The following is a 26,667-nucleotide window of genomic DNA, read 5'->3' as shown; positions in this document are numbered from 1 at the left end:
GGAGTGTCTCACTTTGCACAAGATCAAACAGTGAGAGGTGAAATATATTCTAGCAAAATTCTAGGTGTGCTCTATGTTTTTAATTAACCATGCTCACCTTGCCTTAAATGAAGTGGTTTAAACATAGCAGGCTCAAAACATGCGTCCTCTTTTTTCCAGCAGCTAGAGTCATGGCTGAAGTAGCAACATATTGTAATCAGTCTGATTTTACATCAAACTGCAATTTCAGATTCAACTGTTTATGCACCCAAAATAGAACTAGAACGTAACCTCCAATTTGAAACACAAAAGGCTGTCTTCACCCTCATCTGACATTGACCAAGAAAAAGGCTTTGAAATTAATAAAAATTTGACACAGATTTCTAGGATGAATAATGAGGGAAATAAAATTTTCTAGACTAGATTCTCTGTAGAAACATTAGTAACACAGGAAAGAAGCAAAGTAAGAACACCAACAAACACACAAAAATATAATTCTCCATCTTTGGAGATGGCAGGTGTTGCCACCACCCACCATATGCTCAGAGGCACATGTTTCCAAATTCTTCCCAGCTACACAGCAAGTGGATTGGACTGTGAAAGAACAACCCAAATTGTGTTTGCATTTTGACAAATTTGTAGGGCAGTACAATATCTCAGAGAGGAGGTCAGGTCTCCTGCTCCCCTAGTGCATTCACTATAGCTGTCCAATTTCCCTGCTTTTTAAAGTTGGATAGAAATATCTGTTGACTATAGGTACGTTCTTAAACTGCAAGGTTTTTTGCCTGTTAGTGAATATCTATAATGTCCTCAGAAACTAGAGATCTTTTGAGGACTTCCGGGAAGGGTGACTTAGCCTGTGCCTGCTTTTGAGACGGGCTCCTGCCTCAAAAGAAGCTTATTCAGATATATCAGTCAGATTTTTTTTTTTTTTGACTGATTAAACTTCTCCCGGGTAGGGAGAAACGAAGAGATTAACCTCAAAGCCTATTTTTGTTGGGACGACCAGATCTCATTAATTTATGGGACGAGGTCCAGCCGACGAAGGTGGGACGGATTTTCAACAACAAGCTCTATCTGATAAAGCGAACGTTCATCTTATCTTCTAAGAGAGAACGCACTAACAGGCAAGCACCCTTCTTTCTATATTTTTCTTTTACTTGACTTAAATTGTTGCTGTTTAAAAGAGATTTGCCAGATTGATCGGTTTTTGACATCTCACTGGGGAGCCATAACTTCTCTCTGCTACTCACTAATTAATAGCTTATCTCTGTTTTTGTTGCAAAAAGCTGTCCTGGATTTGCATTCTAAAGATATACACAGAAGAGGGATTTCTATTCCAGATTTTTATTTTGAAGAATATTATATTGTCTGAGACTACTCTCTTTTTGGTCTATTTTATTTTGACGAATCTGTTTCCTGACGACCGCCATTAATTGTTTCGATCCTGGGAACTGCATTTTGTTTACTTAAGCATGGAGAGATAAGGCTGTCTGCTCTGTTTATACTGTGATGTCACCAAGTTTGGAGTATTAACCCAATTGTTGCTGAAATAAGAAGTGGTTTTCCTATATTTTTCTTTTAAAATGGCAATTAAGAAAGTGGCTGAGAATCTGGAAATAACTATGTTTCAGAAAATAATGGATGAGATTGAGATAACGAAACAAAACCTGCGACAGGGTTGTAAGGAGCTGAAAATTGAATTGAGTAAAATGAAGCAGGAGATTAAAGATATAGGGGTCCCTGTGAGAGAGGTGACCCTGGAGATTGGAACAAACGTGGAACAGGAAAAAGATTTGGAGTCTATGGACTTTAGAAACAAAATCTATTGTTTGGAGACACAGGAGATTAAAGACATAGGGGTCCTTGTGAGAGAGGAGACCCTGGAGACTGGAACAGGGGTCCCTGTGAGAGAGGAGACCCTGGAGACTGGAACAGGGGTCCCTGTGAGAGAGGAGATCCCGGAGATTGGAACAAACGTGGAACAGGAACAAGATTTGGAGTCTATGGACTTTAGAAATAAAATCTATTGTTTGGAACTCAATGTTATCTCTGAAGAAATTAATGAAGATTCTAGAGATAAAGTTATCAATGGCATGGATAATCTTCTGGACTGGAATGATGTGATGGAGCCCAATATAGAGAAAATCTATGGAATTAACTGCAGCCATGTGACAATGGAAAAACTTTCAAGAGATGACCCAGTGTATTTTGAAAAAAAGAACAGAGATATGATTTTACAGCAGTATTTCAGCAACCTATTCAGAATGGATGGCAAGAAAATATTTGGGATAGAGGTAATTCCCATCAGACTCTTACTATATGACTATGGCTTTGACAGCAAGATTATTATGGAATACTGATAATGGAAGATTGGATACTGAAATTACTGGACTTAACAAGACTACTGAAGATGGAAGATGGAAAATGGAACTAATAGGGATAATAGAACAATGGCTACTGAAATTACTGAACCTAACAGATTCTGATGTGATGGATTAATTGAAATGTTTATTTTGACTATGGTTATGACAATAAGATTATCATAATTAGTAATGAGATGGATTAATCGATATGCTTATCTGGAAAAAAAAATTGATAGATATATTTCTTAAAGAATTGAAACCTCTCTTTGACTTTTTGTGGAAAGAATAAAGTAATGTTTATGAGATTTGATGATTAAGTAAGATAACTACTGGAGGAAAGTGATTTTATAATATGACTTAAGAGACAGGATTGTTATATATTATAGACTTATAACTGATTTGATCTTTGACAAATGGGAAGTCAATATTTTACTCTTTATTTTTTATTTTTGTTTTTTTTTTCTTTTTTTCTTTTTGTTTAACTATTTTTGATTTTGTTTTTTGTCTTTGAATGTTTTATGATTTCGTCTTGTATGTTTTATGAAAATCTGAATAAAAATTATTGAAAAAAAAAAAAAAGAAACTAGAGATCTTTTGCTAATGTTTTGCCTGATTAGTTCACATTAATATGTGAGATTTACTCAATCATTATCAGCTCAATCATTCAATATAACTCTTTACAGTTATGTAATAGCACACCCTTTTCTTTGTTTAGAATTTGTTATTCTAGAAATATACTTTCTACGTACAAACTGGAGTTCACACCCAATGGTTTTTAACATGTGCAACATGACATTTTCTACCTTGAAGTCAGCAGGTACAGCTACCTGCTGATTGCATGGAGTGATGTGTGTGTGTGTGTTAATCACATGTGAACATATGAAGCTCAGAGTTGTATTCAACTAAGTCCTACTCAGAGTAGATGCATTAAAATGAATGAACCTAAGTTAGTTATGTCTATTAACTTCAGTGGGTCTTCTCTGAGTAGAACTAGCATTGAACATCACTGTATCATTATGCAGAGTCAAGTTAATGATCCATCCAGCCTAGCACTGTTTACTCTAGCTGACAGTAGCTCTTCAAATTCCACTTAACTGGAGAGACTAGGGATTTAATTTGGGACCTTGTACATGCAAAACATGTGCTCTTTCACTGTATTACAAGCTCTCCCCAAAATTTAAAAACAACAGGAGGGAAATTAGCCTGATGACATGCACGTTTGTCAATATAATGCTGATTCTACAATAAATCTGTTAGTCTTTAAGGTACCACAGGACTCTTTTTTTGTATATATGTTCTGTGTAGCAAGTTATTATAGAGAGAAGGAGCCTACAGAGTTGCTTCATCCATTGTATTTCTTGTACAGGCAGGTGTAAATGGGAACGGGGGAAAGACATGTACCCATATACATTGCCATGTGTACAGGTTTTATACGTGTCTGTTTTGCTGCATCTACAGTTTAAAAGCTGCATCTTCCAAACACATACATGTGACAAAATATACATAATTTTGACCTAATGGTATACTATGCAGGGTTTTTTCTGTATCCATGTGTAACAAAAATGTCATATGATGTGGCCCTCACTCACACTGGTCCTCCTAAAACATACACATTTATACTATCACCAAGCAAATATATATTGTTGCCAAGCTGTATTCCCATCTCTCCAAAATACTTGTTTCCAGTTCCCACCTTGCATACATGTATTTGTTATTTGGATTATTTTCTCTACTGGGGCACTATTATATCACAATTTCTTTAAGGGCACAATTCCCTCAGCTTCCTCTGCAAACCAAAACTGATGCTTTCTTCATTTTCATTGATGATGTTTGCTCTGCTGGGGGTAGGGACTGCTTTCAGCCCTATTCAGATGAGGGCTGGCAAGAATGTGTGGGTTAACCCTGCCCCCTAGATGTCGACATGTATGCTGGCCATGTTCCCAGGTCACTATGTATTCAATATCAGTCTGAAGGAGGCCATGTAGTATGTATGTATGTATGGCTCCCACCAAGGGGATGGGAACTTTGGTTCCTCTCCCCATGGAGGGAGCTCAATGTGTTTGCCTCCTGTAGACAAATACTGAGCACATGTTGTTGTCTAAAGGGAATGGCTAGCCAGCACTTTCTTGCTAGCCCCATCACTTGTTAGATACCAATGGGCCTGAATAGGGTATTAGTTTGAGAGAAAATGAGAGCCAGTGTGGCGTAGTGGTTAGAGTGTTGGACTATGACCTGGAACACCAGGCTTCTAATCCCCACACAGCCATGAAGTTCACTGGGTGATCTTGGGCCAGTCACTGCCTCAGCTTCAGAGGAAGGCAATGGTAAACCATCTCTGAATACCCCTTACCATGAAAACCCTATTCATAGGGTCGCCATAAGTTGGATCAACTTGATGGCAGTCCATTTCATTTTCAAGCATGATTGCATGGGAGTAAATCCCACTGAACTCAAGAAGCATGCAAATATCAAACCTGCCCTCCCCTCCCCTCCCCTCCTCCTCCTCCTCCTCCCTCCTATCCTCTCCCTCTTGCCCCTTCCTTCCCACTCCCCATCTGCTTCCGATCCCCTCCTTATCCTTCCCCTCCCCTTCCCTCCTCCCTCCCCTTCCCTCTCCTCCTCCCCCATGGTCAGTTTTACCTATCCTAGGACTATGGGTTCGAATCCCCACACAGCCATGAAACTCACTGGGTGACCTTGGGCCAGGTACTGCCTCTCAGCCTCAGAGGAAGGCAATGGTAAACCCCCTCTGAATACCGCTTACCATGAAAACCCTATTCATAGGGTCGCCCATAAGTCAGAACTGACTTGAAGGCAATCCACTTCTATTTAATTTTGAGAGAAAACAGACAAAATGAATTTGTTGCTCATGGTCCTCTCTTGCATTTAGAAGTCCTTTATATTAGGCATTGCCACTTGAATGGTACCTTAAATGACAATAGAACACAGAATCTAGTTGCTTCCTCATGATCTTCAGAAATGTTGCTTCACTGAAAATACAGCCATGGTTTTGACGTTCCTGCTTGCTGAATCTGGAAAAGGGGCAGTTTTTGCTAAAGAAACCAGAGCACTGTGTGGGCTCCCAAGTTTAGAGAATTAATCACGTACACTCAGTACTGTTCCTAGTTCTTCCCTCTGGCTTCCAGTCTTTATCCCCACTATTAAATTACTGACAGTTTATTTTTTATTAAAGGGGAAGGGACATTACTTTTGTAAAAGTATTGCAAATATTACTTGGATTTTGGAATGAATAATTACAGATTTTTGTATAACCCCTATTTTACAACAGTTACATTGGTTGTCAGTTATGTTCAAGGTCCAATTCAAGGTATTTTTGTTTAAAGCATTGTTTGGCATGGGGCCTGAAAATTTGAGAGAATGCCTGCTCCAGTATGGACCTACCCTTGCTTTGAGATCTGTGGATGAGGCCCACCTGATGGTCCCTGAACAGACTGAAATATGTAGGGCAGGGACCCAGGTAAGGTCCTTTTCAGTAGTGGCTCCATGCCTATAAAATTCCCTCCTCATTGAGGTGCATCTGGCCTCTTCATTATATTTTAGGAAACAGGTCCAGACCCACCTCTTTCAGCAGGATTTTGGAGGAGGGGGGAGCTGAAGAATTGCTAGCTGAATTTTTGCAGTCAGATCTATATGGAAGTAATAACAATGCAGTTTTTTTCTTTTATGGAGTTGTAGAACTGTTTTAAATTATACTTGATTTTTATTAATGCCAACTGATCTGGGGCCTTATTGGCAAAGGGCTGTATATAAAAACCTTTAAATAATTAATTAACTATAATACCATCCCCCTTGTAAAATACCTGCATAAGGACAGACACTTCCATTTCCATAATTTTTCAGTCTCTCAACCAAACATCCCTAGCTTCATGAATTACCTCTCTTCTCCCACCACCATTTGACAGTTCTTTCCATATGCGACTATTTTTTGTGCTCCTAGTTCACAGCTTTTCCTTGTCCTACTTGCCTCTGATTCTGTTTTTTTCTTCCCAATTGGAACTGAGTGAAGGAAGGATAGCCAGGACTGAGAGAGGCAGCTGTACCAGAATTTGTAATAACCTGTCTCTGTGGGTGATCTGCTTCTCTGGTAATATTAAGACTGAACTGCATGAGATTTATTAAGGTGGGATAATTATGCTTCCTTGGAGAGCTGCTTGACAATTGGACATAAAGTACCATACTCTGCATATCTGGAGTTAGATACCCTCTGCTATAGCAAACAAATATAGTTGTTTATGTCTGTTCTGATCTTTGCAGAAGCACAGGCTCACCTGCAACGTGTCAAGAATGAGACTGAAGATAGCCGTGGTAACTTTTCCATACTGGGCACATTGGAGAATATCTCTACATTCATGAATGATATCATCAACGTGGCGAGTAACTATGAGGCAGACATTGTCACCTATGATGGCTACAGGTACGAATTAAAGCCTTCCTGGAGTACTGTAAGCTGCAGAATTTCTTAGGTTAGTTCAGGTCATGGTGGGTCCTTCTGAGCACGGCAAGTTTGGCTTGTGTTGAAGGGCCGGTCGGGGACGGAGGGAGGGGATGGCTGTGACCAAAGCAGCCCCGAGGCCTGTGGCCCGCTGAAAGACGAAGAGGCCCGAGTCCCCTTCCGCGGGATCCCGGTGGGGGGAGTGGACAAGAGAGCATGGCCTCGGCCGGATGCAATCATCTCTAGACCGTCAGTGTGGGCAAATGACAAGATTCTCCTACTTTACCTTGCCAGACCCTCTGCCATCTTCTTTGTGTATTTGTTGAAATGGCGTCTCTCTCTCTCTTGAATGGCTTGTGATGGATGAAATGGCACCCCCCCAATCCCTACTGTCCATCAAAATGGCAGTTATAGGAAATGGGATGAGAGTTGTAGCCTAAGCAAAGGGCTAAAGCCTTTCTGGCAACTATTTTGGAGGCCTCTGATGTAGTTTCTTGGCACACTGATGTTTTCCCACAGCATTTTGTGATGGCCACCACTTCAAATCTGCAAAAGTTGAAGGGTAGAATTCTTGCCTTCAGATTTGATTAACTAGCTCAGCACTTATTTTTCTCCAGTGCTATTCCATTGTTCATAACCTAGGCTTGCATGGGCTCTTGTGTTCTTTGATTTGCTTCCTCTTGTTGCCAGTGTTTCAGTGCTGTGTTTTGCACATAATCCTGCTAATGCTGGTTTTTAGCAGAGATCTAGCCTATTATCCAGTTTTCATGCCTTCCCTCCCTCAGTTGTTTCTTTTTGTCTGAGTCTTAATGGAATTCACCTAGTTGTTTTCATTATTCTCATTCCAGGTGGATTGTTGGCTTCTGTCTCTGCTGTCTGGTGCTTGTGATAATTGTATTCAATGTGCTGGGCCTGTTGTTTGGAGCACTTGGGCTAGACCCACAGGTGATGCCTACCAAACGAAGCTGCCTCTCTGACACTGGTGGGAACTTCTTCATGGCGTAAGAGACTTTTTTACCTTCTCCCATTTCAGGGTGGGAGAGTCACCCCCAAAGATACAGGAACAGAGGAAGCTGCTGTATACCAACTTAGATCCTTGGTTCGTCTAGCTCACCATAGCTCTGTAGAGGTTTAGGCAGGAATTCTTCCTAGTTCTACCAGGAGATGCTGGGGATTGACCCTGAGACCTTCTGCATGAAAAGCAGCTGCTCTACCACTCAGCTGCAGCCCTTCCCCTTAGTACCCTTCCTGATGATGACTACAGTTTGCCAAGCTGCATTGTGGCACAGAGAATGTGAGAAGCGTGGGAGGAAAGGATCAGAAGGAGGCTGTACAAAGTTGGCTGCCTTATTCCTCAGCTGTGTAGGAACCATTCTGTGGAGGGCTTTCTAGGACACAGTCTATTCTGCATACAGGCTCCTGCTAGAGAAAGATAGAATGGGCTGTCCTTAAGCATACAGTATTGTTCTGCAGCATTGCTGATAGAATTACACAGTACTAAGCTACAAAGCCATGTCCCCTGGTTATTTTGGCACACTGCCTTCCTTACCTTGTCCTGGGCTGTTCCTCATGTTTTGCTGCTGGACTGTGTGTCAGAGCTGCCACAGTGAATGTAAGGGTTGTCAGTGGCAAACATGCAAGGGCTTTGATAGCTGCTGTTCACATCCAGGCTTTCAGTGAAAGTCCAGACTTCTAATCACGCTTCATCTTCTCTGACAGGAGCATTGGGTTCAGCTTCTTATTTTCATGGCTGCTGATGCTGCTGGTTCTACTGATGTTTTTAGTAGGGGGAAGTACATACACACTGGTGTGTCGGCCGTGGGCCAGTGGGCATCTTCTTCAGGTAAATCCCCTGCCATCTGGTTACCATCTGGGGTGGAACAAGGAGGGCAAAGGAAATAATGTGGATGAGGGAAAAGTTACTCATGGTATCCCTAAACATAGGGATACTCATGGTTTCTTTAAACTCCAGAGCAGAGCCCACACTGCAACTTTTGAATGCAGTCCTAGACTCCACCTTTCCCCATCAAGTCATTTTTGCACAAAAATTGCTGAAGTAGGCCTAAGGCAGCCAAATGTCCCACATTACACTTTCTGGAGAGAAAGGAATCATAGCTAGAGGGAAATCCTGAATATGTTGTTTTGAGTAAGTAGACTGTGAATCTGATCAATTGCTATTTATTTCCTTCTAGTTTTTGGACACACCAGGGTTATTCCCCGAATTCAACCTGACCCGGCTCTTGCAGCTGAATAGTTCTAGTGTGAACCTGTCCAGCATGTACAAGTGAGTACCAGGCTGGCTGGCTGGCTGGCTTCCTCCCTGACACCCTGCCTGCTGTGACTTTGGCTCTCAGATTCCCCGAGGGGAAGGAGACCTTTGGGGGTAGGGTGGGAACTGCAGGCCTGATGGAGTAAATGGCAAAAGGTGTACAGTGGGAGACCCATGTATGGAAGTGGGGAAAGGCAAAATCATCTGTTCATCAACATATAAGTGTACCTTACTCAGCTATACCAAGGCCCCCAATGCAGGGAAGTCTAGCCCTGACCCACAACTTCTGAATTCTGTAAAGAGTTTGCTAGAATTCCAACAGGAGTCATGCTCTTCTTTCTGTCAAACACCCTTCAGCATATTCACTGCACCTCCTAGTTGTGCTGTTTCCCCGTAGTTCCTGTCCACAAGCTATTGACCTGAGCTGTGTCACCAGCAATTCCCTGATGCCCGAGGAGAGATTCCATCCATTACTCCCTGGGGGGGAAGTCAAATTGCATAACTGGAAAGCAGAGTTTGGAAAAGTTACTTTTTTGAACTACAACTCCCACCAGCCCAATCCAGTAGCCATGCTGGCTGGGGCTGATGGGAGTTGTAGTTCAAAAAAGTAACTTTTCCAAGCTCTGCTGGAAAGCTTGATTACATGGTGATCTGATTGCCCAATTTATGTTTGACATAGCAAAATGTATATCCTGGTCTCTCAGCTTAGTTTTCATTCTTGCAGGAACTGTGAAAACAATGCCCCCTTGTGGAGTACTCTTCACCTAGATGAGATCATCCATCTGGATGAGATCCTCAACATCAGCAAGGTCAGTGATGGGTGGGCGAAGGTGAATCAAGACTGCCAAAGGAGAAATTGAATGATCCGCCAGTCTAGTGTCCTCAGATATCAGCTTTGAGTCCTTTGGGAACAGTGTGAGGACCTGGTCTGGGGTATATCTTCAATCAACTGGAGAGCCCTAGAAAAGCTCCTGGAAGACTAGATTATAATGTACCTGCTTGCTTTGGATTGTATTCAGCTAAGCCCTACTCAGAGCAGATCCATTGATATTAATGAACCTAAGTTAGTCATGCCTATTAATTTAAATGTCTACTTTGAATAGAACTAGCACTGAATACCACCCCTTGTTTTTCTTCTGCTCCTATAGTACACACAGAACGTTAATTCAACCTTGAAAAAAATAAATGTCAGTTTGGGTTCTACTGATCTCCTGAGTGATGAGCAGAAACGTCTCCTGCAGGAACTGGGCACAGAGGATGGGCTGCTGAATCTGAACTTTGACAGTGCTCTGGAACAAGTGAGATGGGAGAGTAGAAGGAAGGGGTTATTATAAGACAATTTCCTTTTATGATTGGGAGCTTTATGGGGTCTGACACAGTCTGGTATCTGTGAAATATGCCACATCTGAAAAAGAAACATGGGACAGAAGTTTTTTGGGCCTTTCAAAATGGTTTGGACTGGTAAACAGTGATTAGTGAGTTGCCTGGCAGTGATAGCATGCCCAATAATAGTAGCTTAGGCTCCATCCCTCCAGAAAAATATATGCTATTCTCACTTGCTGGGGTATGAATAGCTGTTTTCCACAAACTGCAGCTAGCAGTCTGTCAGCTGAGAACTGGTGATTAATTGTCAATGGTAGGCTCACTGAGTTGATGGTGTCAGCGCTGATTATTGGTGGCTGCTCAATCTTCTCAAGAGAAAAGATAGTGTCTGGAAAGGCCATTGGGTGCTGCCCAAAAAAGACAGCAGTTGCCCAGCAAGCTTGTGTGGGCCCTTGAGTTGTGCAGCTTTACATATGATGGGGATTATATATATATATAAATATATATTTAAATGTGTGACACCTTTCTGCCATAGCTGGCATCAAAGGCGGTTTAACAAAAATTCATAAAAGCATCAGTATAATGAAAACATGCCACCCTACATAAATAACAGCAATAAAAGAAGCAATTAGACAGCCAAGAGCAGACAGACCAAGCTAAGAAATCAGTCCATCCATGAAGAGCCCAAGTAAACAGGACAGACTTTGCCTGGTGCCTAAAAGTAATAACAAAGGAGCCACACAGGTCATCCTTGGAAGGGAGTTCCATAATTACAGCAGAATTGCAAAAAAGGCCCCTCTTTAGTACCCACCCACCTAACCTTTTGCAGGTGAGGGCACCTGGAAAAGGGCCTCCAATTACTGTCTCAGAGATCATTCGAGAGGGAGGGCTTGTGTGAGCTTTCTCTTTCCAGAGGTGTGAGGAAGCATAATTTGCATATGAATGGGTTCAAAATCAATTAACATAGACTGAAAAGAGCATTCTAGGAGGTACACAAAATCTGGCCCTTACTCACTCCCATGCCTCCCATCCCCTAACCTAAGGAGCTGACCCATATGCGCTTTCTCTGTCTCTTTCTTATGCAGATCAACCAGAACCTGACAAAACAAGACCTGTCTGCCTTGGCTACGGAACTAGAACAACTGGCAGAAAAGCTAGTGAGTGGTGCTTGGACAGGATATTCCTATGCTTCTGAAGTGCTTCTCTTCCTCAACTCCCCTTCTAAGAAGTGCCTCTGAGGATCCCTTCAACCCCACATCCCCCTTGAAGATGGGAAGCAATTACTTACTATGTTACCTCCTGAAAATGTATCCTCCAAAAAGGATTTGCAGTGAGAATAACAGGCAGAAGCGGGGGGGGGGGGGGTTGGGTGTTAGCAGTCTATGACATGGAAGTAGAGAGGACATTTGTTGAACTAGGGATGACTATTGAGGGAGGGTGGAGTTAGATGATTTAAAATAGAGGGAACAGGAGTCTGTTAAAGGTGCCCCCACTGTTTGAGGTAGACGTATGAGTGTGTGTGTTATCAGGATCTCTTTACAGCTGTGATGGTATGCAATTTTTTCAGAGTATTGACGATCCATCTAAAGAGAAGTTGAAACAGCATGCTAATGAGTTGAAAAAGATCCAAGATTGGATCAACATCACTTTTGATCCTGAGATGGTGAGTGCTGCTGTTCTCAAATGTCTTTACCTCCTTTGGCCAGGCCTTGTGCCATCTTGACGGAGGGCTCCCTGGATGGGTTTGATACTTGGCCTTGCATATCAATCAATCAATCAATCAATCAGTTTATTACAGGCAACCACATACAGGTTTTAGCCAGATAAAATACTAATATACAGAGGCAGTATCTAAAAACTTTTAACAGTGGTATCTAAAACTGTAACAAAAATTATAAAAATTATAACATTGTAGCAACATTGAAAGTAAAACTCAGATCGCAAGGCAAACTTTTCCAATCTGAGCAGCTCTCATGGCAAATTTGGCTGTGCTGACCATTACAGATCTGTCTGGGCTGCTCAACAATATTTTATCTTCTCTATATCACTAGAGGAGGAGGAAATTGCCACTTGAAATTTCTCCAAGTATTTCTTCCTTAGTGTCTCATACAGTTTACAATGTAACATATAGTGGATGGTATCCTCTACCTTACAACTACTGCAAATACAGATGCGCTGATCTTTAGGAATTCTCTTGTATCTTCCTTCAAGGAAGTTGGTTTTCATTGTCTGAAAGCGCAATGCAGTAAATGCCTTGAGGAGAAAAGGTGGATTTAATTCAGACAGATATTTCTCTTCCTCATGATGCTCTTTAATAAGGGGAAAGGTAATGGAGAATCTAGATGAACTAATAGCATCCATATCCTTGTTTGCAAAGAAATCTTGAAGATGCCTTTTGATATTACATCGGCTGGACAGGATTCCTGCAGCAATAAGTGACTCTAGATTAAGGCCATATTTCTGTAGCAATAATTTGCCGTTAGCTAGTCAAGTATTTTGAATGGGTAAATGTAGCTGCCCTGTTATACATAATTTGGCCAGTTCATTTGAAGAGTAGTTCAGTTTTAAAAGGTAATAAAAGACGGCCCTAAGAATAAAAAATAAAATTGGCATTGCGCCCACTTCTGCTCAAAGATAGGCTGCAGGAGTTCCTGATGGAAGACCCAATACAATACGTATAAAACTGTTTTGGACAGATTCCAGTTGGTCTGGTTCAGGAATACCCCCAAGTTCTGCCCCGTATACCATCTGTGGGATGACCTTGGCAGTAAAAACTCTTAAGGATGGTATAACAAGGCTCCCTCCCATGACTGTTGCAAATTTCAACAGAGACTGCATTGAGCTTTGAGCTTTTAACTTATTGGCCTGCCAGTGATCATTCCATGAACCATTATATGCAAAGCAGATCCCCAGATAATTAAATCTGTAGGCCTGTTCTAGTAGATGACCATCTAGAAACCATTTGTGTTTAACTGGGCTTTTGCCAAAAACCATAACTTTGGTCTTGGCATAGTTCACACTTAGCTGTTCTTCCACACATATGTCCCCAAACATTTTCAATAATCTCCTCATACCAATCTGGGTCTGGGAAAGAAGGACCATGTCGTCAGCATATAACAAAATGTTTAGTTTCTGTGAACTGAGAGCTACTGGAAAGTTGGATTTATCAGCTAATTGATCTATGTGTACAGATGTGGGTAAATTGAATATGTTATGATTGTATTTATATGTGTATTTTAAATTTTAATTATGTACGCCACCTAGAGTGGCTGTTTATTCAGCCAGATAGGCGGCCTAAAAATAAAATTTTATTATTTTATTATTATTATTATATGATGTCATTCACATATATATTAAACAGCAGGGGCGCTAATAAGCAACCTTGTCTCACTCCTTTAGTTGAGGCAATTACCCCTGACAGCTGACCTTCTCTACCTACCCTGACTCGAAGCTTGGTATCTGTATAGAGGTTCCTTATCAAAATCAGAAGACGGTCATCCATTCCAAGTCTCCATAATTTTCTCCAAAGAATCTCTCTATTTATCCTGTCAAAAGCAGACATCAGACCAACAAAGGCTGCAAAGAGATATTTTTCTCTCAAATGGTTTAGAACAAAGCATTGATCTATAGTTGACTTCCCATGATGGAAGCCAGCTTGTTCGTCCCCAATAATATTGTTGCTGTCTACCCAGGTTTCAATCTTATCCAATAAATAACGTGCATATAGTTTAGAGGATACCTCCAAAAGACTGATTGGACAATAGTTGGCTGGGAGAGATTTATCTCCTTTTTTAAAAATTGGGACCACAATACTTTGGTCCCATCCCTGGGGCAGTCTGCCAGAGGTATTTACATAAGTAAAGAGTTTTGCTAATACTGGAGCCCACCAATTTGGATTATCCAGAAACATCTCAGGGGGAAGCATATCTTCCCCAGGGGCTTTCTGTCTGCGCAGGCGAGATAGACTTTTCACCTCAGAAGTAGTTACTGGGGGCCAAGCAGGGGTATCTTTAATATCAGGAATTTGAATGGGTGGAAACGTTCTCATTAAAATTAAGTCAGAATTAAAATTAAAAAGTTGTTTAAAATGGTTCTCCCAGGATTTAGGGAGGATTAAATCATCCAGGCCTCATTTCTTCTCCTTGAGCTTGGAAGCCAGCAGGTTCCAAAACTTTTTAGAGTCTTTGGAAGTTGCAGCCTTTTCAATTTCTGACCACATTAAAGCATAAAAGGCAGCTTCCTATAGCAACGTTGCTTCTCAATCCATGCTTTCCTCATTGGGCAGGTAGTATTAAGACTAGCATGCCTGTATGTCACATGGAGATCTCATCTTGCCTGTCTACAATCTGCATCAAACCACTTCATAGACTGGGGGTTTGGCTTATAAGGCAAATTATTTGAGCAGAGACTACCCACTTGTTACACAATATCTGAGTAAACTGATAGTGGATCATCGATCTCTGTTCCCATAAATCTGTTTCTGAGGGACAGCAACTCTTTGTTAAAGAGAGCCTCCTCTACTTTTAATTGGATCTGAGGAACCCACCTCAGACTTTGCCCCCCTTGGAGAATATAGGGAGGTTCATAACCCAGACCGTTTGAGGCTTCTTGGAAGTCTGCCAGTTCCATGCACAACAGCTGATGATCACTCGCCAATTAAGGTCCCACAACAAAATTCTTTACATAGGGAGCACATTCATAATTACATAAGAAATAATCTATAACACTCCCTCCCCTAAGGGAGGAGTATGTAAAGTTCCCTGCTGCCTTATCATGCCCGGTACCATTGCAGATAAACAGTCTAAATTTGTAAATTAACTTAAACAAGTGGGTACCTGTGGAATTGATTCGTTTATCCATGGATTTCCTGTAAGGGAGGTAGGCTATATCCTCTGAATTCAACCCAAACCTTTCATTGGCAATAAATACTCACCTATTCTGGCATTGAAATCTCCCATCATGATAATTAAAGATGTAGGGTACTGTTGACTGATTAGTTCCAGATGGGATTCCAGAATATTCCATATATCTGGGTTAAAATCTCTAGATCCTCTAGGCGGAATATACACATTTATACAGATTAGTGTCAACCCTTTTTGGCTTTTCAGATATATGGTTTGGATAGAAGGGGAAATAGAATCAGTTATCTGGGTTTCTACATTTAAACTAGTGGCCACCTCCAAAACAAGTCCTCCTCTGCTTCTCCCTGTCTTTTGATCCTTTCTTGGTGGAGCTGAAAACAGGCTAAACCCCTGCATCTCAATTTTTGACACCCAAGTCTCTTGTAGGCCAAACAGCTGGAACTGTGAGAGAAATTCAAAAAAACACAAAACCCTCATCTTGTTATCCCACCCTGAAATATTCTAGGATAGAAGTTTTAAGGGTATTTGTTGGGGCTTGGGATTTACAATCCCTGCCACTTGGGGGGTGTGGGGATTTAATTTTTACACCCTCACAGTACTCCCTCTGTCATTTGGGGGCAGGGGTTATTACATCATTGGGATGAGCAATGGATACTTTGGGAGGTGGGGCAGATTTCTTGTTATCCTGATTGTTCTCTTGTAACAGTAGTAACTCACCCTCAAATATAGCCAGGTTTGCTGCTGATTTGTGATACTTCCCCTCTTCCCCAGAGCTGCTTCGCCTAATGAAATAATTTCAGATCACAGCGGCTGGCCATCAAGGCGTCTTCTAATAATATTAATGTCTGGATAGAGTGGGCTTGCTTTAGGTGATACCTCCGTTGTTATAAAGCTCTTGCCCTTTTGGGGGTTTGGGCTACCAGCCACGGGAGGATCCTCAAAGTCCTGGCATAGCTTCACATCCACTTGGGTAAATAACTCTTGACTTTGCGGGACAGAAACTTCTTCCATATTTTGTGGGATAAGGATCGTTTCAGCTGTGTTCTGTTTCTTACTAATAAGTTGGGTCTTGCTTAAAAAAATGTTTAATAGGTTTAGCTGAAGGCCCCTAAGGCTAAGAATGATTGCTAATTGTTCCTCCTCTAAAAGGGCATCCTACGATGCCATTAGGGTCCCTACTTCCTCCGTAGTAAGAAGTTGATCCTTTAATAGGTTCATTTCGGTAGGAACACCTTGAGTCTGGAGGCCTAATTGAATGGTATTTATTTTATCTATAAGTGTTAGTTTCTGTGTCGCTGATAAGTCCTTAAGTAACGTGGAGGAAGCTAGATCCTCAAGGATTGAAAGGCAACCTTGAGGGAGATCACCACCAAGGAAAGCTTTGTCTAATAGGGGTCCTCCATTCCAATTTTGCCCCACTTCTTCATGGTTTTTAGCTTCACAATCCAATGCAACCAGCTGATTAATATCAGCAGAAGTTCTGCCCAACATTTTGGGGTCTGTCCTATTAATTGCCACCACCTGTTGCTTAAAGGTCTCCTCATTATCATCGAGGTCAATCAGCTTACCTGTTAGGCATTTGTCTTTAGCTTGCCCGTTGCAGTAAGGTAATCTCCTTTCCTGTAATGGGCACTGTGGATTAAGAGACACGGACATTAAATGCAATTGCCTAAAATGGTGCTTCACATCGATGTTGAATTTGCTTAGTTTGGCTCTCCAAGAATGGTACCTGCAACCTGCTGATTGGCACAAGTTATCATGGCTCTGGCATTACGATAATTATAAAACAAATAGTCTTTTGATATCTCCAATAGGAATGTGACCTATTTCTACCTCCCTCAGAATCTGCAAAAGATGGAACTTCCTCTCAGACTGCGTTAAGAGCCCTGGCAGTTTGGGATAATTACGTAGAACCACCTGCTGTTTCATCAAAACTAGGGAAGTGGATTGAACTGTTTCAGACTGCCGCTTCACTGTAGTAGTGGGTGGAGTGGAAGGTAAACCAGAGAGACATTATTGGGGAATAAAGTCTAGCATGGCTTCCTGTGGACTGAGGTCTTCACACACAGGAGGAAGAATAGGAAGACCAGATACTATATTCGCCCCTTCTTGGGTGGAATTCTCTCTTTGTTCAGGCATTATCTTATTTGTCCCATCTAAGTGCTTGGTCTTCTTCTCCTTCTTATCTTTTGTAGTCTTCACATCTCTATCCACCAGTTTAAAAAGTCTTTGGAAGTGAAATCTTTTGTTTACCAACTTAGGGGTGGAGATTTGCTTTTGTTTGCTGGCCCTTTTGAATGTACACCTCTTGGTCTTACTGCTCTTCTTATAAGATTTCGGTCTGCTGCTTTTGTTGCAGTTAGAAGCTGTTACTAAAGGAGTGTGAACAGGATCAGTATGTGGCCCACTTGCATTTTCTAGGCCAATCTTTAAAGACAATGCAGCAGAAGTGTCCACTAGAGAGTTATTTTGACTGTTCCTGGCTGGTGCTTCCTTTGTAGGTTGTGATGGAGCAATTTAACATTCTGAGCTTGCTTTAGCCTGCTGCTCTCTGAGGATCTCATAAATCAATTGTTTTATAGCTGGAACTACCTCCTGCAGCATCACTCGCAAGGCAGATAGCTCCTCAAAAAGCTTCTTCACCAGTCTCCCCTGTAGCATACACTGTGAACCAGGCCAGAAGAAGCACCAGGCCAGATTGATTTAACGGCTTAGAAGCCTCATAGATAGAACAAAGCTCTGCTGGAGGTGGAGCTGCCGAGCCCAGCTCCTGAACATACTCTTCAATCGAGGACAAACAAGGATCCAGTAAGCGAAGAGTTACCTGTTCTGAGTTATTTTTAGCCAACAGTGAGTCTTTTAACCTTGGGGTAGTAGTTTTTTCCTCTATCTTTGAGTCATTCACCGAAGCAAAATAATCGGGGAGCTTCCTTTGTTTAGCTGTGGATGAGTTCTATCTCTTTTTTTGCCCTCTGGTGACCACCATACTTCCTCAAATTAATTGGATTATTTATTTATTCTGCAGCTCTCTTTCTCGGGTGAGCTGCCCAAACTTTATATCACAGTTCCAAACTAAAGTCCAGTTACTCACTGCCTTAAATAAGCAGTTCGTTCCTCAGGGTCCATAGGGCATCAGAGTGTAAACGTGAGATGGAAATAAATCCCTATAAGGAAAACTCCCTTTTCCTTTTCAGGAACCACCACTTTTTCTCTAGTTTTCATGCAGAACCAAGTATGGATTTATCTGTGCTACTTACTTTACTTCGCAGGGAGGAGCAGCTCAACTCCAACTGTACATCTGTAAATCAGTTTTCTTTCACTTTCACAGTAATTAATCAGTCGCTGCTGTTCTGAGTAAATGCAACCCCCCCCCACATAAAGTCAAGAGGACGTCTAAGATATCAACGTTGTGTTGACTCCCTGCCAGCTCTTTCCTGTAAATAATGGAGCGGCAAGTAGTGTCCTTGGTAAAATGCTTTCCTATTCCCAGCTTCTTCAGCAGTGTAGTATAAACAAAGCAAAACAAAAGCCAGTGGGCAGACAGATAGAATACTCGGAGATAGGAGACTTCCTAAAATTAACTTCTTAAAACAAGGTAAAGGACTAAAAACTAACAAACTATAGGACTAAAAAGGAGAATTCTTAATAAAAATAGATAAAAGTGACTAAAATAAGTGATAAAAACTAAGACAGCCGCAGCTCTCAAACAACCACAGCTGCTCGCTGTGCCATCTTGCCCCTTAGTCTGGCCTTTCATATGTGTGGTTGATATCCCCTGTCCCAATTTCTCTCAGCTCATTCCATCCAGTTCAGTAGGAGGCACCCTTTCTGATGAACTTTCTTTGCCCTCAGCAAGTCCTGAAGAGCAGCATTCGAAACCTACAGGCGTCTGTGCCTAAGATCCCGGTAAGCAGGGCAGGGGTGGATGGAGAGGTGATCTGGGACATGGGGGTTTGGTTCCGGGCTTCCTGAATGTTTCCTAAAGGACACCTTGTTAGATACTGGATGGGTGGGGAAGTATAACTAGCAAATAATCTGTCCAGATCCCATAGCATAAGAATGAGTGAACTCAAGGTAGCGGTGCCAATTGGGAAGGGCAGAGATGTCTCTTGGCATTGAGACTAGAAGACTGGGGTTTTAGAATTCGGAAGACTAAGGGAGATTGACAAAGCTGGTAGACATTCCACAGATGGACAGAGGAAGCATTAATGGGACACTACCAGAATTATGCTCATGTGTTCTTGAGTTTGCATGGTGTGGGATAACTTAAATACCTAAAATATTATAAGATTCAGACCCCAAGGTGCTCTCAGTTTGGCTAGCCTGTAACTTCCAGATGTTGGGCTCCTAATTCCCATCAGCCCCAGCCAGCATGGCTAATGGTCAGGGATGATGGGAGTTGTACTCCAGCAACATCCGGAGGGACAAAGGTTAGCCACTCCTGGTACAGCATACCAAAGAGCCAGGGCCTCATAATAATATACCAGTGATGCTCCCTTGTGCCCATTGGGTTATGCAATGTAAGTGGTCTGCTCAGGGCTGTATGAAAAGGAATGATGAGCTGAAGGCAGCCCATGAGACTGGCTCTGCCAGTGAGTGAACCTGACAGTATTGTATCCTGCTAGGAGCTGGTGAACTCCACGTTGACACAAATAAACAATACCCAGATATTTTTGACGCAACGGATAGAGGAAATTGTCAAGAATGTGAGTTATCTTCCCATCATTGACCCTGTTTCCCAGTGGGTGTACATAGCGGGCATCCTAAGACTGGATTTCTTCATCACCATGTAATGTGGAGGCTAATCCCCACAATTTGTACAGGGCTCTAATTGTGAGAGTTGACATTCCAGTGAACCAGTTTTGGAAGTGGGAATACAGGAAATACAGTGGAGGGGAGGACTAGCAGAAGCTCATTAAAACACAGGACCTGTGTTCCTAAGGTGAAGCATGTGATCCCCCCCCCAGCTGATAATGCATGGATCAGCCATACCTTTTCTCTCCCCCTCCCCCTTAAAAAAGTTTGTTAGAGCCTCATTTCCCTTTCTATTCCTGGAACCATTAATGGAGCTTGGATAGGGGTTTGTAGGCCCCAGAAACTGAGCCCTTTTCTTGGTTTGGAAAAAGCTGCCTTATCCTCTCTCTCACACCCCTTCTCTTTTCTTCTTTTATCCAGGAGACTTTGGCTTTTGTAAACACTCTGCTGGGTTTCTTTGAATTATATATGGACTGGGCGAAAAGCACCGTAAGTAATGCCAACTGCTGCTGCTGAGGTCTGGGCTTAATTCCTTGGTGATAAGACAACAGCCTGCTTGTTCGGGCTCGCATACATACCCAATTGTATCTAAGCTCACACCCAGGTTGGATACTTGCTTGTGACTATGCATATCTAGGCCAGTCATTAATGTACTGAAACTCGTAGACATCATTTATTTATTTAGAAAATATATAAACCACTTAATCAAAGAGCTCTCTAAACGTTGTGCATAATAACACTGTAAATAAAACACAGACTAAATTCACAAAACAATTTAAAACAAATATACATGAAACCATCATAAACAAACACAGATTAAATCAGTAAAATGTTTAAAACAAATATAGGTAACTAATTTATATATATCTGGGTAGGCATGCTAAAACAAAAAAGGTTTCAGCAGGCATCTAAAATAATATAGTGAGGGTGCCTGCCTAATGTCAATAGGCAGAGGATCCAAAGCACAGCTACTGCCACACTGAAGGTTCAGCTCCTCACAAATGTGGAACAGACATTGACTTGTATCCAATGTAGTGTTAAGTAATTAATTCTGTTAGCACAAGGAATCATGCTTGCGCAATGGAACTCCCCCACCACATGCCCCCTAATTTTTTTTCCTGGGTTTTCCCGCAACCCTCTCGAGCAGATTTGGGGAGGTATGGGAGGGTGTTCTGTTGCACAAGTATAAATCCTTGCACTAATAGAACAAGTATATTGGATACAGCCTATTATGTGACACTTGTAAAATGCAAGTTCTACAGATCAAAGTGGTCAAATTAGACACTTATGGGGCAAGGTGATTTCTTAAATAAACTGAATACCAAGCTTTTAAGGGCTTTATATACCAACAATAAAACTTTGAACTTGGCCTTGTAACAAATCAGCAGCTAGTGCAGATCTTTGAGCACAGATGTAACATGCTGACAGAATCTCACTCCTGGCTGTGATTGTGCTGCAGCATCCCACAGTGACTGCAGTTTCCTGATGAACTGGAATATGACATGCAAGACACAAGAATGCTTACTTGCACCCATATGCCACTCTTATGGCCACATTACTCGGGATGCATCTGTAAGCAAAATCAAGTACTACAGCCATTTACTTCCAGGGTGGAAACACAGCATGAAGTTACTGGGTTCACAATGCTGGGAGGGATTGTTTAGATGGGTTGGCAACACTTACGATGACAACATGATGATGAGGGTCTGAGGCCAGCAAAGGAATGTGGGGCTAGGATTTGGTAGTCCTTTGGTAGTCATGTTGTTTCCTTGTCTTCTTTGCTGGCAGATCAAAGGGGAAGTGGGCCGATGTGGCCCTGCAGCCTGGGCAGTGGATAGTGTGAATACCGTCATCTGCAGCTGGATTGTTGATTCACTGGTGAGAGTCAACATGAAAACTGACCAGAGGGATGTAGTTGAGATGTGGGACTGATAGATGCCATGCATCAGTACAGTTAAGGGTACTTAGCAGGGTGGCTATGAGTGGGTTAAGGGATAGTAACTGCAATGCAGGATGTGGGGGTAAGTTGGAGGGAGAGAGAGTGTCTGAAATTCTAACTGTCTTGGGTAGAAGCTCTGCTGTGGGTTTGGGAATCTTGACTTTGGGAGAGAGTATGGGAAGAAGCTGAGGAGACATTTGCCCATGTAACAGCTTTGCTCTTGATTGGGCACTGGGCTGGGGGGTGTATTTTATTTATTTATTTATTTATTTGCATTTATATCCCACCATATATTTATATCCCACCTCCCGCTCCTCATTTTATCCCCACAACTCTGTGAGGTAGGTTATGCTGAAAGGCAGTGACTGGCCCAATGTGAAGAAGGCTCTAGGAAACTGTTGGGGGAAATTTATGGAAAAGGCACAGGTAGGCAGTAGGTGAGGTTCCCCTCAGGGATATGTATGACCTCAAGCAGCAAGAGTGGAAGTTCAGCGGAGGCAGCGGAAGTACTGATACCTTCTCTTCTCTTTTTAGAATGCCTTCTGGTTCAGCCTAGGTTGGTGCACCATCTTTCTGTTGCCAAGCATCATCTTGGCCGTGCGGCTTGCCAAGTTTTACCGCATAATGCACATGGATGACTACTACGTGTAAGGATAGCTCATACTGTTGCCAGTCACCATGCCTATGGCCATGGACTAGATCAGGGGTGGGGAATCTCTGGACAGAGGCCAATCTTGGCTCATCAGGGGGTCCAATTGGGCTTGTGCGGCCAATGCCCACCTGCCAATCAGTTGACATCATTGCATAACATCACCTGATGGGCAAGGTTCAATCCTGCTGAGTGCAATTTTGCCCACATGTTCCCAGAGGGGACCATGGGAGTGAAACAGATCCCTGTAGAGAGAAGGACTGAATTCTCTGCTCATCAGCTGATGAGTGGAGAGTTCAGACCTGCTCGGTGCTGGTTTGCCAGTGCATTTCTGCAGGGAACGTGCTGGGAAAGCTGACCCCTCCTCTCAGCTGCATGAGTGACTGGTGGGCAGGATTGCCCACTTATCAGTCACCCAATGTCATCGGTCACATGGCATCAGATGATTGACAGGTGGGACCCCGCCCATATGTCAAAATTGGTCTGCAGGATGGGAGGAGATAAAGTTCTAGCCACCAGGCTAAGAAGGTTCCATACCTCTGGACTAGATACTTTATTTCTCCTCCAGTGTTGTCCATTGGCTATAGCTTGGACACCCCTTAAGGACCACAAGTGTAGGCCCCTCAGTTGGTTTTGTTACCTAGGAGCATGAGTCCAGATGTAGGTCTGCTGCTACAGTATCATTGTAACACCCCCACCCCTCTTGTGATAGCGTCTGCCTTTAAGATACTGATGGAAAATTGGGTGCTCCAGAGCTTCATGGGGAAAGTGATAACTGCCTTCTCTAGGAAATGAAGAAGGGAAAGCTTTGATTTCCTAGCTACAAACATTCAAACACTGCTTTCACCTTTTCTGGAAGATAGCAAAATATGGTCCAGTGGAAGCCACTCCAATGCTGTTATTTTTTAAAATGTTAGATTGGTTCTATGAAGCAAGAAAAGAAATCCCCAAGACTCTGGGCATGCATTAGAGCCCTGACATGCTCAAGTAACAATTGCTCAACTGAGCAGGGAGGATTCCTGCTATTAAGGCAGCACTGGGGTAGGTGGGTGATTCTCATCTTAGCCTTATGGCTAAACATTCCTGCACCCACTATGGCTGTGAGAGACCAGAAGTGGACCCACAACATGCATGTATGAAGTCTTACTATACAAAGAGGCTATGCTAGCCATTGCCCAGGTGCATAGAGTTTGGTCTATGGCCATAGGTCTTTTTGCAGTTCAACAGGCACTCAGGATTGGTAGCACTAGTGAATGGTTATGCTGTCTTGCCAGTGGAGCCCAGGAGTTGGGGTGCTACACTACTTTTTAGTTCCCGGCACAGGTTAGCGTCAAGGGGCTTAGAATGCTTCCTGGCCAGCCTTTGAAGCAGCTATCACATGGGAACAGCAGCGTATATCCCATTGACAGTCTGTCTTTCTTCTACCAGGGATGATGTCATGGAAAGCATGGAACTGTAAGTACTTTTCCCAGCTTCCTATGTATGTTTGCTAAATGGAGTTCAAGAAGAAGGCAGCCCTAAACTAAGGAAATGATGATGTAATTGAGGCAAAGAGAAGGAGGTCCAATACTGGAGAAAGGTGCTGAAGAAGTGTGGAAGCCATTTTGGGAATGGAGAGTTGCCAATTCAAAGTGTGCTCTGGTATCGTTGGCTGAGATAGGGCACATTTAATGCTCTGCAGGGTGGTCCTTGATATTCTTTGCACTAAGCTGAGCTTTCTGTTGCATGCTGGCTCCAGCTGCAAAGACAGAGGCAGTCCCCAGGGTGCTGCTAAGATGAAGTGTGGCTGTGTGTTTGGCAGCGTACAGAGAATCCATCAAATCCTATATTGGCACGAACTGAAGTTGAAGTTCTGAGCTGCAGGGGATTGTCTTATGGAGGGGGGTAGGAAAGCATTAATCCCCACTTCCACTACAGGCTAGTAAGACTAACCTCGCCCATGGAGATAACATTTCTCTAAATGTCATTAATAGGTTTTATTCTTCTTAGATATCCCTTTCCTCTTCACGCCCCACCCAACAACCTAGCCTCAGAAAATTGTTGTTTTGTTTCTCCTTACTCTCCCTTTGCAGATCAAGGCCACCAAGCATGTTCAAAATACCACGGGCAGAGTTGAAGGAGTAGTGGCTTCCTTGTCACCTATCCATCTCTGAACAACACTGAAAATGTCTACAGAACTCCTGTACCTTTCTTGCCAACGTGAAGAATGAGGATCACCATTCTGAAGCAAATTCTCCCTGGCCAAGACTGAAATTGGTGCAGTAGGCTTTTTCCTGCAAATGAGACTATTAAGAGTAACTGCACTCGCTTGCAAGACCTCTTACACAAGTGCAGGCCCAGATGTACTCCCAAAATTTAGCCTTACATGTGTGTGCTCTGCATGCCACTGTCCTATTGTAAAGACCAGGCTTGCTGTCTCTGCACTATGCCCTTTTTGCAAATCTATGATCTTACCAGTGGGACTGTGGGATCTAATGTCACAGTGTGGATGGTGTAGTGTGTGTATATGTATTCTGGAGAGCCTGCCTCTTACATGCCATGAAATGACCCTAATGGCTGAGGTTGGTGGCTGACTGTGGTTCTCACTGTCCACAATCATTTTGGCTACAGCTACTACAATCATTCCATCCAGAAGCATCAAAACTATGCTGCTTCCCCCCCCCTACAGAGACACATTGTGTTCAGAAATGTTTTTTGATAGTAATAGATCTGGGATTTTGTGTGACACAACTAAAATGACTGATAGCAGCTAGAGAAAAGCTTGATAACTGTCATGGGCTTTGCAGGAAGCCTCACACCAGGCAACATGACAACTCTCCAGAAAGGGGGGCAGAGCTGACTTCAGTCTTATGAAGATTACCTTTTTTTGGAACTTGTGGCTCTCTACTGTGCATTTACATTCACAACACAAGAGTGCATGTTCTTGTATATCTTAAGAATGAAGGTATAACTAAACTGTATACAATGAGTTGAAAGCACAGTCTTGTTTAAAAATGTATAGTGCCTCGCTGGACCAGACCAAGTTCCATCTAGTTGTAACATTCTTTATATGGGTGGGGAACCTGTGGCCATCCAGATGTAGACCCCCATCAGCACAAGCCATCATGGCAAATGCGCAGGGATGGAAGCTGTAGCCTGGCAGTATCTGGAAGGCCACAGGTTCTCCATTCCTGCTTTACAAGAATCCCAGAAACCAGGAAATGGTAGGTGGTCCCATCTTCTGCCCATCCCTACTCTAAAGGAGCAAAGAAAGGAGCAAGTATGAGCCACAGCAAAAGACAAAACCAAAAAACCCTACTACACAGTTTTAATACATGTGTGCAGACAGCATGCATTGCCTTATGCTAGCCTTCACCAAGCTGGTGTCCTCCAGATGCTTTGGACTGCAATTTCCATCAGCCTGAGGTAGCATCCTGGCTGAGGCTGGTGAGAGTTGCAGTCCAAAGCATCTGGAGGCCAGGTTGGTGAAGGCTGGCCTAAGGCTGTGGCGATGGCACTTTTTCAGATTTCATTTTGTCCCTTGCTATCTCAGTATGTACATTTGTGCATTCCGCTGTCATATGTGCTTCTTCCATACCCCACCCTTCCTTGATTTGCCGCTATTTCCCCCAAATAATGTTGAAATTATGCAACTATATTGTGACAAAAATGTAGGCCTTATTGCAGAGAGTGGGGAAAACTCTAATAGACTTTCATTGTAAACTAACAGCAGAAAACCTTGCATCTCTTTAATGAATTATAAGATTTTAGTAAGAAAACAGAACTAATCAGAAACAGCAGATGCCAGTTCCTGAGATGCACTGCACCATCAGTAGATTGTGCACCCCCCAAATGTTGGTCTAAATTTACTTGGAATAATGTTTATATCAAGGTATCAGAGGTGAACAATATCAGTAGGCTATATATTTTAAAAAATGGGTCTGTTTGGTATTGCAGTGATGTATTTTCCCAGGTGGAAAAAAATCTAACCATTTAAAATAAATTTCACACTGGATTCATACTATGGTAGATAAAGCATTATTTATGCACTGGGTCTTACTCTAGGGCCAGTTACTGAATGTGTACATTGATC

General features: G+C 42.5%; 1 protein-coding gene across 7 annotated transcripts in view; it reads left to right on the top strand.

Annotated features, from left to right (window-relative positions):
- LOC133389134 (prominin-1-A-like) overlaps positions 1-26,593 on the top strand; it is a 59,904-nt gene extending 33,311 nt beyond the window's left edge. For 6 of the 7 annotated variants that reach the window (XM_061636241.1, XM_061636238.1, XM_061636242.1 and 3 more), the window contains exons 11-25: positions 6,621-6,780; positions 7,647-7,799; positions 8,518-8,641; positions 8,991-9,082; positions 9,792-9,876; positions 10,216-10,365; positions 11,476-11,547; positions 11,958-12,053; positions 19,105-19,158; positions 19,878-19,958; positions 20,428-20,496; positions 21,796-21,885; positions 22,481-22,593; positions 24,024-24,050; positions 24,668-26,593. In XM_061636241.1, the coding sequence (XP_061492225.1) occupies positions 6,621-6,780; positions 7,647-7,799; positions 8,518-8,641; positions 8,991-9,082; positions 9,792-9,876; positions 10,216-10,365; positions 11,476-11,547; positions 11,958-12,053; positions 19,105-19,158; positions 19,878-19,958; positions 20,428-20,496; positions 21,796-21,885; positions 22,481-22,593; positions 24,024-24,050; positions 24,668-24,719 (1,418 nt within the window). In that variant the 3' untranslated portion in view covers positions 24,720-26,593. Of the gene's footprint in view, positions 1-6,620; positions 6,781-7,646; positions 7,800-8,517; positions 8,642-8,990; positions 9,083-9,791; positions 9,877-10,215; positions 10,366-11,475; positions 11,548-11,957; positions 12,054-19,104; positions 19,159-19,877; positions 19,959-20,427; positions 20,497-21,795; positions 21,886-22,291; positions 22,403-22,480; positions 22,594-24,023; positions 24,051-24,667 lie in introns of those variants that run through there. The other variant, XM_061636244.1, reaches the window with a different exon arrangement.
- The last annotated feature ends 74 nt before the right edge of the window (positions 26,594-26,667 follow it).

Source organism: Rhineura floridana, chromosome 7 (genome assembly GCF_030035675.1).
Source record: "Rhineura floridana isolate rRhiFlo1 chromosome 7, rRhiFlo1.hap2, whole genome shotgun sequence".
Lineage (NCBI taxonomy): Eukaryota > Metazoa > Chordata > Lepidosauria > Squamata > Rhineuridae > Rhineura > Rhineura floridana.
Note: the sequence above shows the minus strand (reverse complement) of the source record. Positions and strands in the feature narration are given on the sequence as shown.